At 43.4% G+C, this 15,132-nt stretch overlaps 1 protein-coding gene across 3 annotated transcripts in view; it reads right to left on the reverse strand.

The window, feature by feature from the left end:
* map2k5 (mitogen-activated protein kinase kinase 5) overlaps positions 1-15,132 on the reverse strand; it is a 122,790-nt gene that overhangs the window by 26,071 nt on the left and 81,587 nt on the right. For 2 of the 3 annotated variants that reach the window (XR_006661810.1, XR_006001715.2), the window contains 3 exons: positions 12,239-12,268; positions 8,028-9,257; positions 6,011-6,037 (listed from right to left, as the gene is read on the reverse strand). Coding sequence is in view for 1 of the 3 variants with exons in the window: in XM_041882876.2 (XP_041738810.1) it covers positions 5,626-5,658; positions 6,011-6,037; positions 12,239-12,268 (90 nt within the window). In the remaining 2 variants the exon portion in view is untranslated. Of the gene's footprint in view, positions 1-5,625; positions 5,659-6,010; positions 6,038-8,027; positions 9,258-12,238; positions 12,269-15,132 lie in introns of those variants that run through there. The other variant, XM_041882876.2, reaches the window with a different exon arrangement.

Genomic DNA, 15,132 nt, shown 5'->3' on the forward strand with positions numbered 1-15,132 from the left:
TACTGTAGGCCTGGCTACAGCCATAACTACTACTGTAGGCCTGTCTACAGCCATAACTACTACTGTAGGCCTAGCTACAGCCATAACTACTACTGTAGGCCTAGCTACAGCCATAACTACTACTGTAGGCCTAGCTACAGCCATAACTACTACTGTAGGCCTGGCTACAGCCATAACTACTACTGTAGGCCTGGCTACAGCCATAACTACTACTGTAGGCCTAGCAACAGCCATAACTACTACTGTAGGCCTAGCAACAGCCATAACTTCTACTGTAGGCCTAGCTACAGCCATAACTACTACTGTAGGCCTAGCTACAGCCATAACTACTACTGTAGGCCTAGCTACAGCCATAACTACTACTGTAGGCCTAGCAACAGCCATAACTACTACTGTAGGCCTAGCAACAGCCATAACTTCTACTGTAGGCCTAGCTACAGCCATAACTACTACTGTAGGCCTAGTAACAGCCATAACTACTACTGTAGACCTAGCAACAGCCATAACTACTACTGTAGGCCTAGTAACAGCCATAACTACTACTGTAGTCCTAGCAACAGCCATAACTACTACTGTAGGCCTGGCTACAGCCATAACTACTACTGTAGGCCTGGCTACAGCCATAACTACTACTGTAGGCCTAGCAACAGCCATAACTACTACTGTAGGCCTAGCAACAGCCATAACTACTACTGTAGGCCTAGTAACAGCCATAACTACTACTGTAGGCCTGGCTACAGCCATAACTACTACTGTAGGCCTGGCAACAGCCATAACTACTACTGTAGGCCTGGCTACAGCCATAACTACTACTGTAGGCCTATTAACAGCCATAACTACTACTGTAGGCCTAGTAACAGCCATAACTACTACTGTAGGCCTAGTAACAGCCATAACTACTACTGTAGGCCTAGTAACAGCCATAACTACTACTGTAAGCCTGACTACAGCCATAACTACTACTGTAGGCCTGGCTACAGCCATAACTACTACTGTAGGCCTGGCTACAGCCATAACTACTACTGTAGACCTAGCAACAGCCATAACTACTACTGTAGGCCTTGTAACAGCCATAACTACTACTGTATCCCTGACTACAGCCATAACTACTACTGTAGGCCTGGCTACAGCCATAACTACTACTGTAGGCCTAGCTACAGCCATAACTACTACTGTAGGCCTAGTTACAGCCATAACTACTACTGTAGGCCTAGCTACAGCCATAACTACTACTGTAGGCCTGGCTACAGCCATAACTACTACTGTAGGCCTGGCTACAGCCATAACTACTACTGTAGGCCTAGCAACAGCCATAACTACTACTGTAGGCCTAGTAACAGCCATAACTACTACTGTAGGCCTAGCAACAGCCATAACTACTACTGTAGGCCTAGCTACAGCCATAACTACTACTGTAGGCCTGGCTACAGCCATAACTACTACTGTAGGCCTAGCAACAGCCATAACTACTACTGTAGGCCTAGCAACAGCCATAACTACTACTGTAGGCCTAGTAACAGCCATAACTACTACTGTAGGCCTGGCTACAGCCATAACTACTACTGTAGGCCTGGCTACAGCCATAACTACTACTGTAGGCCTGGCTACAGCCATAACTACTACTGTAGGCCTATTAACAGCCATAACTACTACTGTAGGCCTATTAACAGCCATAACTACTACTGTAGGCCTGACTACAGCCATAACTACTACTGTATCCCTGACTACAGCCATAACTACTACTGTAGGCCTAGCTACAGCCATAACTACTACTGTAGGCCTAGCTACAGCCATAACTACTACTGTAGGCCTAGTAACAGCCATAACTACTACTGTAGGCCTGGCTACAGCCATAACTACTACTGTAGGCCTGGCAACAGCCATAACTACTACTGTAGGCCTAGCTACAGCCATAACTACTACTGTAGGCCTAGCTACAGCCATAACTACTACTGTAGGCCTGGCTACAGCCATAACTACTACTGTAGGCCTAGCTACAGCCATAACTACTACTGTAGGCCTAGTAACAGCCATAACTGGTCCTCTGTAGCTCAGCTGGTAGAGCATGGCGCTTGTAACGCCAAGGTAGTGGGTTCGATCCCCGGGACCACCCATACACAAAAAATGTATGCACGCATGACTGTAAGTCGCTTTGGATAAAAGCGTCTGCTAAATGGCATATTATTATTATTATTATTATTATTATAACTACTACTGTAGGCCTAGTAACAGCCATAACTACTACTGTAGGCCTAGCTACAGCCATAACTACTACTGTAGGCCTAGCTACAGCCATAACTACTACTGTAGGCCTGGCTACAGCCATAACTACTACTGTAGGCCTAGTAACAGCCATAACTACTACTGTAGGCCTAGTAACAGCCATAACTACTACTGTAGGCCTAGCTACAGCCATAACTACTACTGTAGGCCTAGCTACAGCCATAACTACTACTGTAGGCCTGGCTACAGCCATAACGACTACAGCCCATCCCAGCCTGGCCCAGTCCAACCCAGCCAATACCATCCCAGCCGGCACTGTCCTGTTCAGCCCATACCATCCCATTTTTAACCAATCCTAACCCAGCAGGAGCGACAGTGGCAATTGATTACTCCTGGCTCCACTACCTCCTACACGGGTCTCCAACCGTCCCACCCTCTCCCATTCTCAACCCATTCCCAGCCGGGCCTCTCCAAGCCCTTGGTCTGCTAGAATGGAGGTGGTGCTAGCCGCTAGCTCAAGAGTTCCCAGCCGGGCCTCTCCTCTCCTCTCCTCTCCTCTCCAAGCCCTTGGTCTGCTAGAATGGAGGGTGGTGCTAGCCGCTAGCTCCCGCTACCTCTCTCTCACTGCCAGGGGAGAGCAGCGAAGGGCGAGGGAGAAAATAGTTTGAGTGATGCCTTTGCCTTGGTGACTAATGAACAGTTCAGCCGGGTCAACCCATTACAACTGCAAGCGTTTAATTATTAATTACACCCAATCTATACGCTGTAAAGGACAAGCGTAGTATGCTTAATGTGTGGTTGGGGTGTGTAGGGTTGGGTCTCTCCTGGCATTTTGTTATTAGCGCATGTCAGCGAGGAGCTGAAGAGGAAAGGAGAGTGGAGACAGAGAAACCTTGTTCTAGGGTAAGAAATGGAGTGCTGCGTGCACATGCACACACACTGAAGAAAAACTACACTGAACAAAAATATAAACGCAACATGTAAAGTGTTGGTCCCATGTTTCATGAAATAAAAGATTGCAGAAATTTTCCATACACACAAAAAGCTTATTTCTCAAAATTTTGTGCACTAATTTGTTTACATTCTTGTTAGCGAGCATTTCTCCTTTGCCAAGATAATCCATCCACCTGACAGGTGTGGCATATCAAGAAGCTGATTAAACAGCTTGATCATTACACAGGTGCACCTTGTTCTGGGGACAATCAAAGATCACTCTAAAATGTGCAGTTTTGTCACATAACACAATGCCACAGATGTCTCAAGTATTGAGGGAGCGTGCAATTAGCATGCTGACTGCAGGAATGCCCAACAGAGGTGTTGCCAGAGAATTGAATGTACATTTTTCTACCATAAGCCACCTTCAACGTCGTTTTAGATCATTTGGCAGTAAGTCCAACAGGCCTCACAACCGTAGACCTTGTGTAACCACGCCAGCCCAGGACCTCCACATCCGGCTTCTTCACCTGCGGGATCGTCTGAGACCAGCCACCCGGACAGCTGATGAAACTGTGGGTTTGCACAACCGAAGAATTTCTGCACAAACTGTCAGAGGGAAGCTCATCTGCGTGCTCGTCGTCCTCACCAGGGTCTTAACCTGACTGCAGTTTGACGTCGTAACCTATTTCGTAGGATATTTTACATAATATCCTCATTGTTGAAATATATAATTCTAGAAAGGATTGATACACAGCACTACATGTACACTGAGGGGTACACTGCCCTTGACCCTGATGTGCGTGCGTGTGTGTGTGTGTGTGTGTGTGTGTGGTGTGTGTGTGTAGGACAGGGAAGCGTGTCAAGGTTCTGGGAACATGTGCTGCTAAGAGTCAGAGGTCAAGGTTAATGCTACATATTGGATGGCCTGACACCCTCTATGCTCTGTAGACTGGTCATGCTACATTACCCCTGCCCGGTGTGTGTGTGTGTGTGTGTGCGTATTAAAGCACTTGAGTGAGTGTGTGTGAGCACTCGAGTGTGTCTCTATATTCACCTTATGTAGCCTGGCAACAAGGGCGCGGACATATTTGTTGCGATCAACATTCGGCACATTGACACATACGCAAACCCAGGGAGGAGATGTCGTTAAATATGAATTACAATTGTCAAACTATTAAATATAGAAACCAATTAAACAGGGCACCATTGAAAAAAGATACCGGGCTGAAATGGGATTCCCTGTATAAATAAAGGTGAAATAAAAATAAAATACAAATAAACGTGTTTCCACATAGTATAAGCACTACGAAGCTGAAGTTAGCCTGTTAGCATTCCCATAGACTTAACATGGTGGGTTAGCTAGTTAGGTATGTGCAGGGTCCTGCCTTTTGGTCCAGTTCTGGAGGCCCTGTGCTTTTACCGGTACTTCCAGCAGTATCCACTAGTGTTGCTGCAGGTAGAAAATCAGAGGAAATGTTCTGTAATTGACACACTGTCTCCAATCAATCAAGTCTGTTTTGGAACGTGTGTGTTTTGGCAGTATTCCCTGCCAAACCTATTATTTGTCAGGGAATACTATTTGTCGTGATTCAACACCTCACTTTGCTCCTACTGATCTTCTCCAACAGAGTCATTGTAAGTTATACAATGAGTCAATTAGGGGCAGTTAAAGGGGAGGAAATGAAACCAAAAATGGACATATAAAAAAAAAAGAAAATATCATTTAAGATCAAAATATTGACTGAAATTAGAGTGTCAACACCCTGCTGGGATGCTCATTGCAAATGTCAATAATATATTCTGCAAAACCTGCTACCTTAGACTACAAGAGAAAATGAAGTAATATAAAAAGCTTGTAAAAGAGAGCTGGGTGAAGAAGTAATATCTGTTTGGGCTGATACAGTGTAGTAAGCTTCCTCCCATTCTCTTCTATCCCTGGTCTGTGTGTGAGAAACCAAATAGAAATCATTTTAAACAACTCTAAAACTAAATTAAAAACCAGCAATTCAGGTCTGAAAACTAACTGAAACTAAAAATCGGAAAACTAAGAAATAAAAAAAACGAATATAAAGACATAAAACTATTCTAACCTTGGAGCAGAACAACTTGAGGCAGCAGTGTGTGTGTGTAGGTCTATCAATTTGTGTGTGTGTATGTGTATAGAATGGTTCAAGGCAGTAGTACGTGCACGTCTGTCTGTGTGTGTGTATACGTGCATTTGTGATCTGCCTGTGTGTGTGTGTGTGTGTGTGTTTGTGTGTCTATAGAGGCTGGTTGCAGCCTGAGCGTGTACTGTATGTGTGTGTGGAATGGCTCAAGGCAGTTGTGTGTGTGGGGGGGCGGAGGGGGGTGAGCGAGTGCGAGCGAAGCCGTCTGAGCACTGTGCTTCATTAGGAAACAAAATATAAGCTTTCCACCCCATTAGGAATGACTTTAGGAGAGAAAGCACATAAGACGCCGACTCACCTCATCAACGATGCATTGCAGTAACTGGAGAGGCTTGAATGGGGAGACGGAGAGAGGAGAGAAGTGTTAGCCTACACACGACGTTACGACAGTACGGTGGCAGAGAAAATCACTAATGTAATAAAAAGGTATTTAGATTAATCAAATGCACCAAGCTCCGGCAGAGCCATCGCCTCTCGGATGTTTCTATTACTCTATGATAGCAACTAATCTAATACTGGCAGTTAAGGCCCGCTGTATCATTTCATTGAAAAAACGCAATTTGTGGGACGTTTGAAATGAGGGATCTACTCGAGAGTGAAACACTGCCGGGGGTGGAGGGGGGTATCACCCCCTCCCTTACTTTTTGTTTTTTCACCCCCCCGAAAAACCCATAAAATCTCACCATTAAAGATCCTTGGTTTTTCTGAATCTGTAAAGCCAGACGAAGAGAAGAGAGAGAGAGGCAATATGTAATTAGCATGTCATAATCAAAAGCACACACTTGGACACATTATGATCACTGGGAGAACATGATGGTTTCCCTGGTGGGCATGTGTTAATACCATTCACATAATAAAAACTGCCAAATGTTAATAGTCTCGCTCTCATTTGGGGAGGGGGGAGAGATTCAGCAATGTTCATTTCATAGTACATCTTCCCTGCTATACCCTCCAGGTTGTCTAAAGATGCAGGGTTGTAGAATGAATTGTGCATAATGTACATTTCAAATAGGAATCTGCAGGCTTAGCAAACATTTCCATTCAAACAGGGGGAAAAAAGTAAATGTTTTTCCAAAAAAATTAAAAATAAGAGGCTATGGTCGAACACTAAAACGAACAATTACCCAGTCATCTCTGATGAGAAGGATTTTGCACTACAAAATGACAAGGGCTCAGTATATTTAAGCAATAAGGCCTGAGGGGGTGTGGTATATGGCCAATATACCACGGCTAAGGGCTGTTCTTAGGCACGACGCAACGCCATATACCACAAACCCCCGAGGTGCCTTATTCCAAATCAAATCAAATTTTATTGGTCACATGCGCCGAATACAACAGGTGCAGACATTACAGTGAAATGCTTACTTACTTATTGCTATTATAAACTGGTTAACAATGTAATTAGAGCAGTAAAAATATATGTTTTTTCATACCCGTGGTATACGGTCTGATATACCATGGCTTTCAGACAATCAGCATTCAGGGCTGGAACCGCCCAGTTTATAAAATACTATTTTGCCATCATGCCTCACCACTCCACAGAAAACTAACAGGTTCCAACACAAAAGTACATCAAAGTCCAATGACCTGAAATGCCAGCTTTGTTCATCAAGAGTTGTAATTATTTTACTTCAGACATAACAAAACAGGCTTTGAAGTTTCTTTCATGGCTGAAAAGCTCAATATGCAACACAGAAACAGAGTTTCTAATAGTCAGACAGTGAGAATGTTTTTAATGGATAGCTAATAAGAGAGACACAAGGTCTTCTGTTTGAGCTAGATGCCCCATTATGTTTAGTAAATTAATTGCTTATTTCGTAGGCTCTTTTGATAATGCCTTCGAACTCTTATTGATTCATTCTCTCAATTAAATGACAGCTTTCCACTCCTGGTAAATATCAAGAGGCCCCTTCATGGCCTCTACCTCCATTTTCCCTGATTCAGACACATTACGGGCAACAATAATTAATTCAGAAATAATTACTAAACAAAATTGCAAGCTGCTCAGGATCGTGGAAGCCAAACTTCTTTGAGCTTTATTTCATCAAGACTTATTTTCGTACGAGGTAATTCATCTGGCGTCAACAACGTGAGGCGGAGCAACTCTGTCCCATCTTTCTATTTAACATAGTCATTGAACGACATAACTTGATTATCTAATTTACACATAACAATGTAGTATATATTTGTCCTGGGGGTAATCAGCGCTTCATGATGATGATTACGGTCTAACAAGACAATAACCTTTCAATGAGCCCCTTGTTGTTTCTGATACAGATTTGGTTTGAAAATGACTACTGTGGACAACAAACTGGAGAATATTGAATCCTGCAGAGGAAAACAACAGTGCTCTGTGTGTCACATTCAGGCTATACAACTCTAATCATGAACAATAACCCCAGATAAGAGCAGAGGTAAAAGTCTTGGTTTCAAAATGGACTCCAATACTTATGAGGGAACAACATTTCCGAGGCAACGGATAGATACTCGAGGTCAACCTTCTGATGAAACCATCTTGAAACTCTGTCGTTTCATCACAGCCATCAATCACAACAAAATAGACATACGCTTGGTTACAAGCAATGGTATTCCTACTCAGTCATCATGTAGAAGCTGTTCTCACATTCAGAGATGCAGCACAGTCTACAGACAGGGAGACACTCATTACTTCCATTGGTCTCCTACTTCTATAAATCTTACCAGCTGTGTTGATCTGAAGGCAGATGTTCCAGGGTTGAGGGGAGCAATAGCCAGAACACCACGAGTACAAAACGTTCTCAGACAGGGGTGAAGGCTGGCTCTGCATAAAGCATTCAAAAGTTTTGGAAAATGTGATACTTCATCATATGAAAGTCCCCATGTCACAACGCAATATGGGTATAGTGTGAAAAGAGTCTACATTACTCAACACTTGGAGTGCAATCACTGATCTGTTAAATCCCTCTACAGTTTGTTTGACATTTTTATGTGATCACTTCATAACAACATACACCATCAAACATATTTGAACTACTTCCTGTTATTCTTCTTCTTCTTCTTCTGCAGAACAATTTAAAATGGAGATGAATAAAAGGAAAACCAAAAAGGGCTCAAATCAATCAGGGTGGCGCTACGCTGGCGGCTGTATACACATCACATCCAGTCTGCTGTCTTCAAAGACTTTCAGAGCAAGCCGTGAGAAAACACCATTAACTCCTTGCAACGAATGCAAATGGATCACAACATGGGGTGAGGAGGAATTAAAGAGGCCGTCTCTAATCAATGACAAACACAGGATGAAAACGCCATGGCGTGTTTCGGTTATCGCCACCTCCACCCCCACTGTTAACGCATACTCTTGGCAACTCATATAGTCCACACACACACACACACACACACACACACACACACACACACACACACACACACACACACACACACACACACACACACACACACACCTCAAAATGGAAAGGGTGAGTACAGAGACCCCTTACAGTGTTACAACAGCTCTTTCCAAAAACATAAAGCACCCCTCTGCCCTTCAAATCCACCCACATCCCAACCCGCCCCAAAAACTGACCCCATTCTCCCAAAACCACCTAGCCTGTGCAAATCTCAGGTGTTTCCAATGGATTCCATTCTCTCTATTTGTGTTGCCGCCACAGTCGGGGAGACCGTGGAGGGTGAAAGCACAGGGGGCGTCTGCGTAGACAGCTGACAGCCTGGGCCCGAGGACGTCTGCCGGCTGCGCCTGGCGAGCTGAAGCCGAGCGGCGCTCTGCCGCCACTCTACCCGTTCTACCAGGGCTCTGCTACAGCCTGCAGGTGAACTGTCTGTAACGCCATATGGAGCAGGGAAAATTAACAGAGAGATGAGGAGAGCACTGGCAGCGGGAGGTCTCCCTGGCACGCACACTCTCTCTCCCTCCATCTCTCTCTCTCGGGGTAGCTTTAAATTCCATATGTAGGGAAGATAGAAGAGAAGATGGAAGGGAAGAGAGAGAGAGAGAGAGAGAGAGAGAGAGAGAGAGAGAGAGAGAGAGAGAGAGAGAGAGAGAGAGAGAGAGAGAGAGAGAGAGAGAGAGAGAGAGAGAGAGAGAGAGAGAGAGAGAGAGAGAGAGAGAGAGAGAGAGAGAGAGAGAGAGAGAGAGAGAGAGAGAGAGAGAGAGAGAGAGAGAGAGAGAGAGAGAGAGAGAGAGAGAGAGAGAGAGAGAGAAAGCATGGGAAAGGGAGAGCGGGGGAAAGGGAGAGCGGGGGAAACAGAGAGAGAGGAAGAAGTAATAAATTAATGGGGTGTGAAAACATTCAACGCCTATGGCTCCATTTACAAAGAACAAGAAACAAGTTTCTAGTCTTTTCCCTACCTCTGGTTATTTAGGCTAATTTATTAATCAGATTCTGGTGGAAGTATACTGGAAGACAGACTGCTGTAGATTTGATTCAATATATTGTAGACATAAAAGGTCTCAAGTCTATTAAAAGGAAGGGGCACATGAAGATGCTGAGAATGACGCTCCCTTCCATACAAAATGGTGGATATGTAAATACCAGAGAAGAACAGACTCCGCTTCTTATTCAAAAACCGTGTGTGTGTGTGTGTGTGAGAGACTCTGTGAGGCATTCATTAGTGTATGTAATCATACATTGGCGATTAACATGATAATGGCCATGTTAATAGATGCTGCTGGAGAGAAGAGTGGCAGCACTCCCAAATGAGACATGCCCGAGGCCACACACACACAGACACACACACAATAACCATGGAGACCTCATGTACGTCATCACAGCAGGATGAACACAGGGGGCACAAACACACGTCTGACTGGTCGCCTCAAAACAAGTTGAGTATTTCCCATGTCTCCAGGACTAGTATTAACAAAAGGGATTCACTACGTAGCTTAATCACTGTGTAGAGGACTTACATCGTCTTAATGACTCCCTACAGAAACACATCTAGGGATAACTATCACAACTACCTTAACTCACACGTCTTCCTCTGCGTACTAAACATCGTAAACAACTCCACAGACCGTAGACAATTCCTCTTCTGGACACGCAGCTACTGTCTCTTACAGCTACTGTATACATTCACAACCATGATACCCTTGGTATCGTATGCCAGTTTTGTCAGTCAGTGTTATGGTCCCCCCAGTCTTATGTGTGTGTTGCAGGCCCTCCACAGGCCGACGGTCATGGTAGCCGTGAGTAATGTTCATTAGATTGGTTCGCAGCATGCCTGTTGGGTTAATTAGCGTTGGGAAACAAAGCGGTCACCAATGCAGAGCTTGGACTAATAGCGTTAGCACTCTGCTCTAGCCCACTGGCCTCCTTTAAATCAACCTCCATGGAGTTTATATTTCACAGCTTGGAAACTGTGTGCCTTACGAGTCACATATTAAAGGGGCAGTCCATCGACATTTGTTTATATATTTTTTTATCTTGTTCTTGAGCATGAGAAATGTAAGAGGAAGTTGTGTTGATGATTAAAAAGTCTAAACTTCTTGCCTTAGCAGCTGATGATTGATTGGAACCTTGAGAAACTGAAGCCTAAAAGCGTATTGCAGAACATGGAATGTCCCTTTAAAAAGGGCAATATGCAGTTGCTTCATACATTTTTGGACTTTAAATGATATGTACTAATTGATTCTTGAAGAACATAACTTATAAATGCCTCATGAGCTTAGTTCAACTGTCGTACCCCATCAGAACCCAACATATAAGCTTGTTTTACTCTGTTTGTAAACAAACACTTTAAAACATCACAACATCGTTAAAACTATCATTTTGTCCTTGCATCCATAGCTCGGTCTATGAATTTGAGAGTTGTTACATTTCTCCAAGCCCAATTCCTCAGCTTTTTACCGAAACAGGTGTGGGTAGAACACTTTGTTATTGTTTCAACTGCTGATTGGTGCTTTCTTTCCATTTGCCATTTTAGTCATTCAGCAGACACTCCTATCCAGAGCGACTTACAGTAGTGAGTGCATACATTTTCATACTTTTTTTTGTACTGGTCTCCCGTGGGAATCGAACACACAACCCTGGCGTTATAAGCGCCATGCTCTGCCAACTAAGAAACACGGGACCCTTTATGTAGAGAGGACACAAATGTATTATTTTTTGGTATTTGGGACAATAATTGAGGTACATGACTCCAACCCATTTATTTCATAAAACAATGCTCTTTAAGACCTACATTTCCCCCCTCCCCCGCCCCATAAAAAAAAAAAAAAAAAAAAAAAGTGGTTGTCCCACTTGCTATTATAAGTTGAATGCACCAATTTGTAAGTCGCTCTGGATAAGAGCGTCTGCTAAATGATGTAAATGTAAATGTCAATGTTTGGAGATTTATAGAAAGCACTACATACTCTCCTACTCAGTAGCCATGTTGTCTTGTCATTCAATTTTCCTCCCAGAAGAATGAATAATGGAATGTAAGTAATGGAGTAGCTGAAGCACACAATGGATAAAGTAGATGTCACAAAGCCAGGTGACCTTTCAGAAAGGTCACTCTTGATCAAGTGAGAAGACCTTTTTGTCCAGTGACACATCATAAACAACACTCAAAGAATCGACTCAATAACCAACATTACAGCCACCATCCACATGGCTTTCCAAGATGGCCGCCGTGCAGCCGGTCACGAGAGGTAACCAAGTTCAGCATGCTCAGAGGAGGATTATGGTACTAAAACCCTCTTTAGGGCCTAATTAAACAGCTGATGGGATTCAGCAATTACATTTTAAGATGAGCAGAATTGTAGGAGTAGGGTCAACATGGAGTCGCTACCGGATCACCAGTGACATCACAAACAGAACTAAGGGAGTGAGAAAGACCCTATGACAACATGTTGCTATGACAACTTACCGTGTGGCTTCCGCTTGGCTAAACAGGATGCAATGTGCATGGAATGTAAGGAAGAACTGACTCACCTGTGGATAGGGGAAAGTGCCCAGTGCCAACTGTAGAAAGGGAAGAGAATGACGGTAAGGGTGACGAAAAACACATCCTGTGGAAATAATAAACAGGCCAACTGGTACTATCAGGAACAGGAAGTTACTATTGGAAGAGTATTAGAAAGGGGAGGAAGTTTAATAAACAGGCCTACTGGTACTATCAGGAACAGGAAGTTACTATTGGAAGAGTATTAGAAAGGGGAGGAAGTTTAATAAACAGGCCAACTGGTACTATCAGGAACCGGAAGTTACTATTGGAAGAGTATTAGAAAGGGGAGGAAGTTTAATAAACAGGCCTACCGGTACTATCAGGAACAGGAAGTTACTATTGGAAGAGTATTAGAAAGGGGAGGAAGTTTAATAAACAGGCCAACTCGTACTATCAGGAACAGGAAGTTACTATTGGAAGAGTATTAGAAAGGGGAGGACGTTTAATAAACAGGCCTACTGGTACTATCAGGAACAGGAAGTTACTATTGGAAGAGTATTAGAAAGGGGAGGAAGTTTAATAAACAGGCCTACCGGTACTATCAGGAACAGGAAGTTACTATTGGAAGAGTATTAGAAAGGGGAGGAAGTTTAATAAACAGGCCAACTGGTACTATCAGGAACAGGAAGTTACTATTGGAAGAGTATTAGAAAGGGGAGGAAGTTTAATAAACAGGCCTACCGGTACTATCAGGAACAGGAAGTTACTATTGGAAGAGTATTAGAAAGGGGAGGAAGTTTAATAAACAGGCCAACTGGTACTATCAGGAACAGGAAGTTACTATTGGAAGAGTATTAGAAAGGGGAGGAAGTTTAATAAACAGGCCAACTGGTACTATCAGGAACAGGAAGTTACTATTGGAAGAGTATTAGAAAGGGGAGGAAGTTTAATAAACAGGCCAACTGGTACTATCAAGAACAGGAAGTTACTATTGGAAGAGTATTAGAAAGGGGAGGAAGTTTAATAAACAGGCCAACTGGTACTATCAAGAACAGGAAGTTACTATTGGAAGAGTATTAGAAAGGGGAGGAAGTTTAATAAACAGGCCAACTGGTACTATCAGGAACAGGCAGTTACTATTGGAAGAGTATTAGAAAGGGGAGGAAGTTTAATAAACAGGCCAACTGGTACTATCAGGAACAGGCAGTTACTATTGGAAGAGTATTAGAAAGGGGAGGAAGTTTAATAAACAGGCCAACTGGTACTATCAGGAACAGGCAGTTACTATTGGAAGAGTATTAGAAAGGGGAGGAAGTTTAATAAACAGGCCAACTGGTACTATCAGGAACAGGAAGTTACTATTGGAAGAGTATTAGAAAGGGGAGGAAGTTTAATAAACAGGCCTACCGGTACTATCAAGAACATGAAGTTACTATTGGAAGAGTATTAGAAAGGGGAGGAAGTTTAATAAACAGGCCTACTGGTACTATCAGGAACAGGAAGTTACTATTGGAAGAGTATTAGAAAGGGGAGGACGTTTAATAAACAGGCCTACCGGTACTATCAAGAACATGAAGTTACTATTGGAAGAGTATTAGAAAGGGGAGGAAGTTTAATAAACAGGCCAACTGGTACTATCAGGAACAGGAAGTTACTATTGGAAGAGTATTAGAAAGGGGAGGACGTTTAATAAACAGGCCTACCGGTACTATCAAGAACATGAAGTTACTATTGGAAGAGTATTAGAAAGGGGAGGACGTTTAATAAACAGGCCTACTGGTACTATCAGGAACAGGAAGTTACTATTGGAAGAGTATTAGAAAGGGGAGGAAGTTTAATAAACAGGCCAACTGGTACTATCAAGAACATGAAGTTACTATTGGAAGAGTATTAGAAAGGGGAGGAAGTTTAATAAACAGGCCTACTGGTACTATCAGGAACAGGAAGTTACTATTGGAAGAGTATTAGAAAGGGGAGGAAGTTTAATAAACAGGCCTACCGGTACTATCAAGAACATGAAGTTACTATTGGAAGAGTATTAGAAAGGGGAGGACGTTTAATAAACAGGCCTACTGGTACTATCAGGAACAGGAAGTTACTATTGGAAGAGTATTAGAAAGGGGAGGAAGTTTAATAAACAGGCCAACTGGTACTATCAAGAACATGAAGTTACTATTGGAAGAGTATTAGAAAGGGGAGGAAGTTTAATAAACAGGCCTACCGGTACTATCAGGAACAGGAAGTGGCTATCAGTATAAATATGGTTTAACCACACAAGATGAGGGTTGACTGGACCTCTTTTAGGACTGTGGTCGACATGCCTGTAAGTGTGAGTCCATAGGTGGCCTAATCTCCTCATGGAGGGAGTCTAGCTGAGGCGTTCCAGATTAGAGAGGCCAGTCTCTGAGAGGGGCTCAATGCGCCCCCGTCGAATAACCCCCTTCCTCAAAGAAGCTCTGCTATTAGTTAATAACCCCCCTGCAACCACCACCACCCCCTGCCGAGAACAGAAGAGAGAGATCAGCAGAGGGGGGGATAGAAATGACAGAGGGATAGAGTAATGTGATGTACGACTACACCGGAAAATATCGAACACGCTCGTGACATTTGGCAATTCACTTTGCGTTGCGCGTGGCATCTTTCATCTTGGTTTAAACTCTGATGATGTTGGCGCCATCACGTTATTACGACGATGTCAACACATGGGAACCCATGCTGGCCTTGAACGTGGACCAACTGCTAGCGACGGCAGATTCATCCAAATTAAGCGGAGAGTTTAAAGCCGTTTTCATTTAGACTAATGCACACTTACCTGTATGGCTCTCTCTCTAACGATTCACAAAGAGGAAAGGGCTTTGATCCTGTGGCGAGAAAACTCAATCTTGATCAAATAGAGATTGTGTCGATAATTCCGACAGACTTTTGTTTTCTGCAGCCCCAT

The sequence above is a fragment of the Coregonus clupeaformis genome, chromosome 15, assembly GCF_020615455.1.
Source record: "Coregonus clupeaformis isolate EN_2021a chromosome 15, ASM2061545v1, whole genome shotgun sequence".
Lineage (NCBI taxonomy): Eukaryota > Metazoa > Chordata > Actinopteri > Salmoniformes > Salmonidae > Coregonus > Coregonus clupeaformis.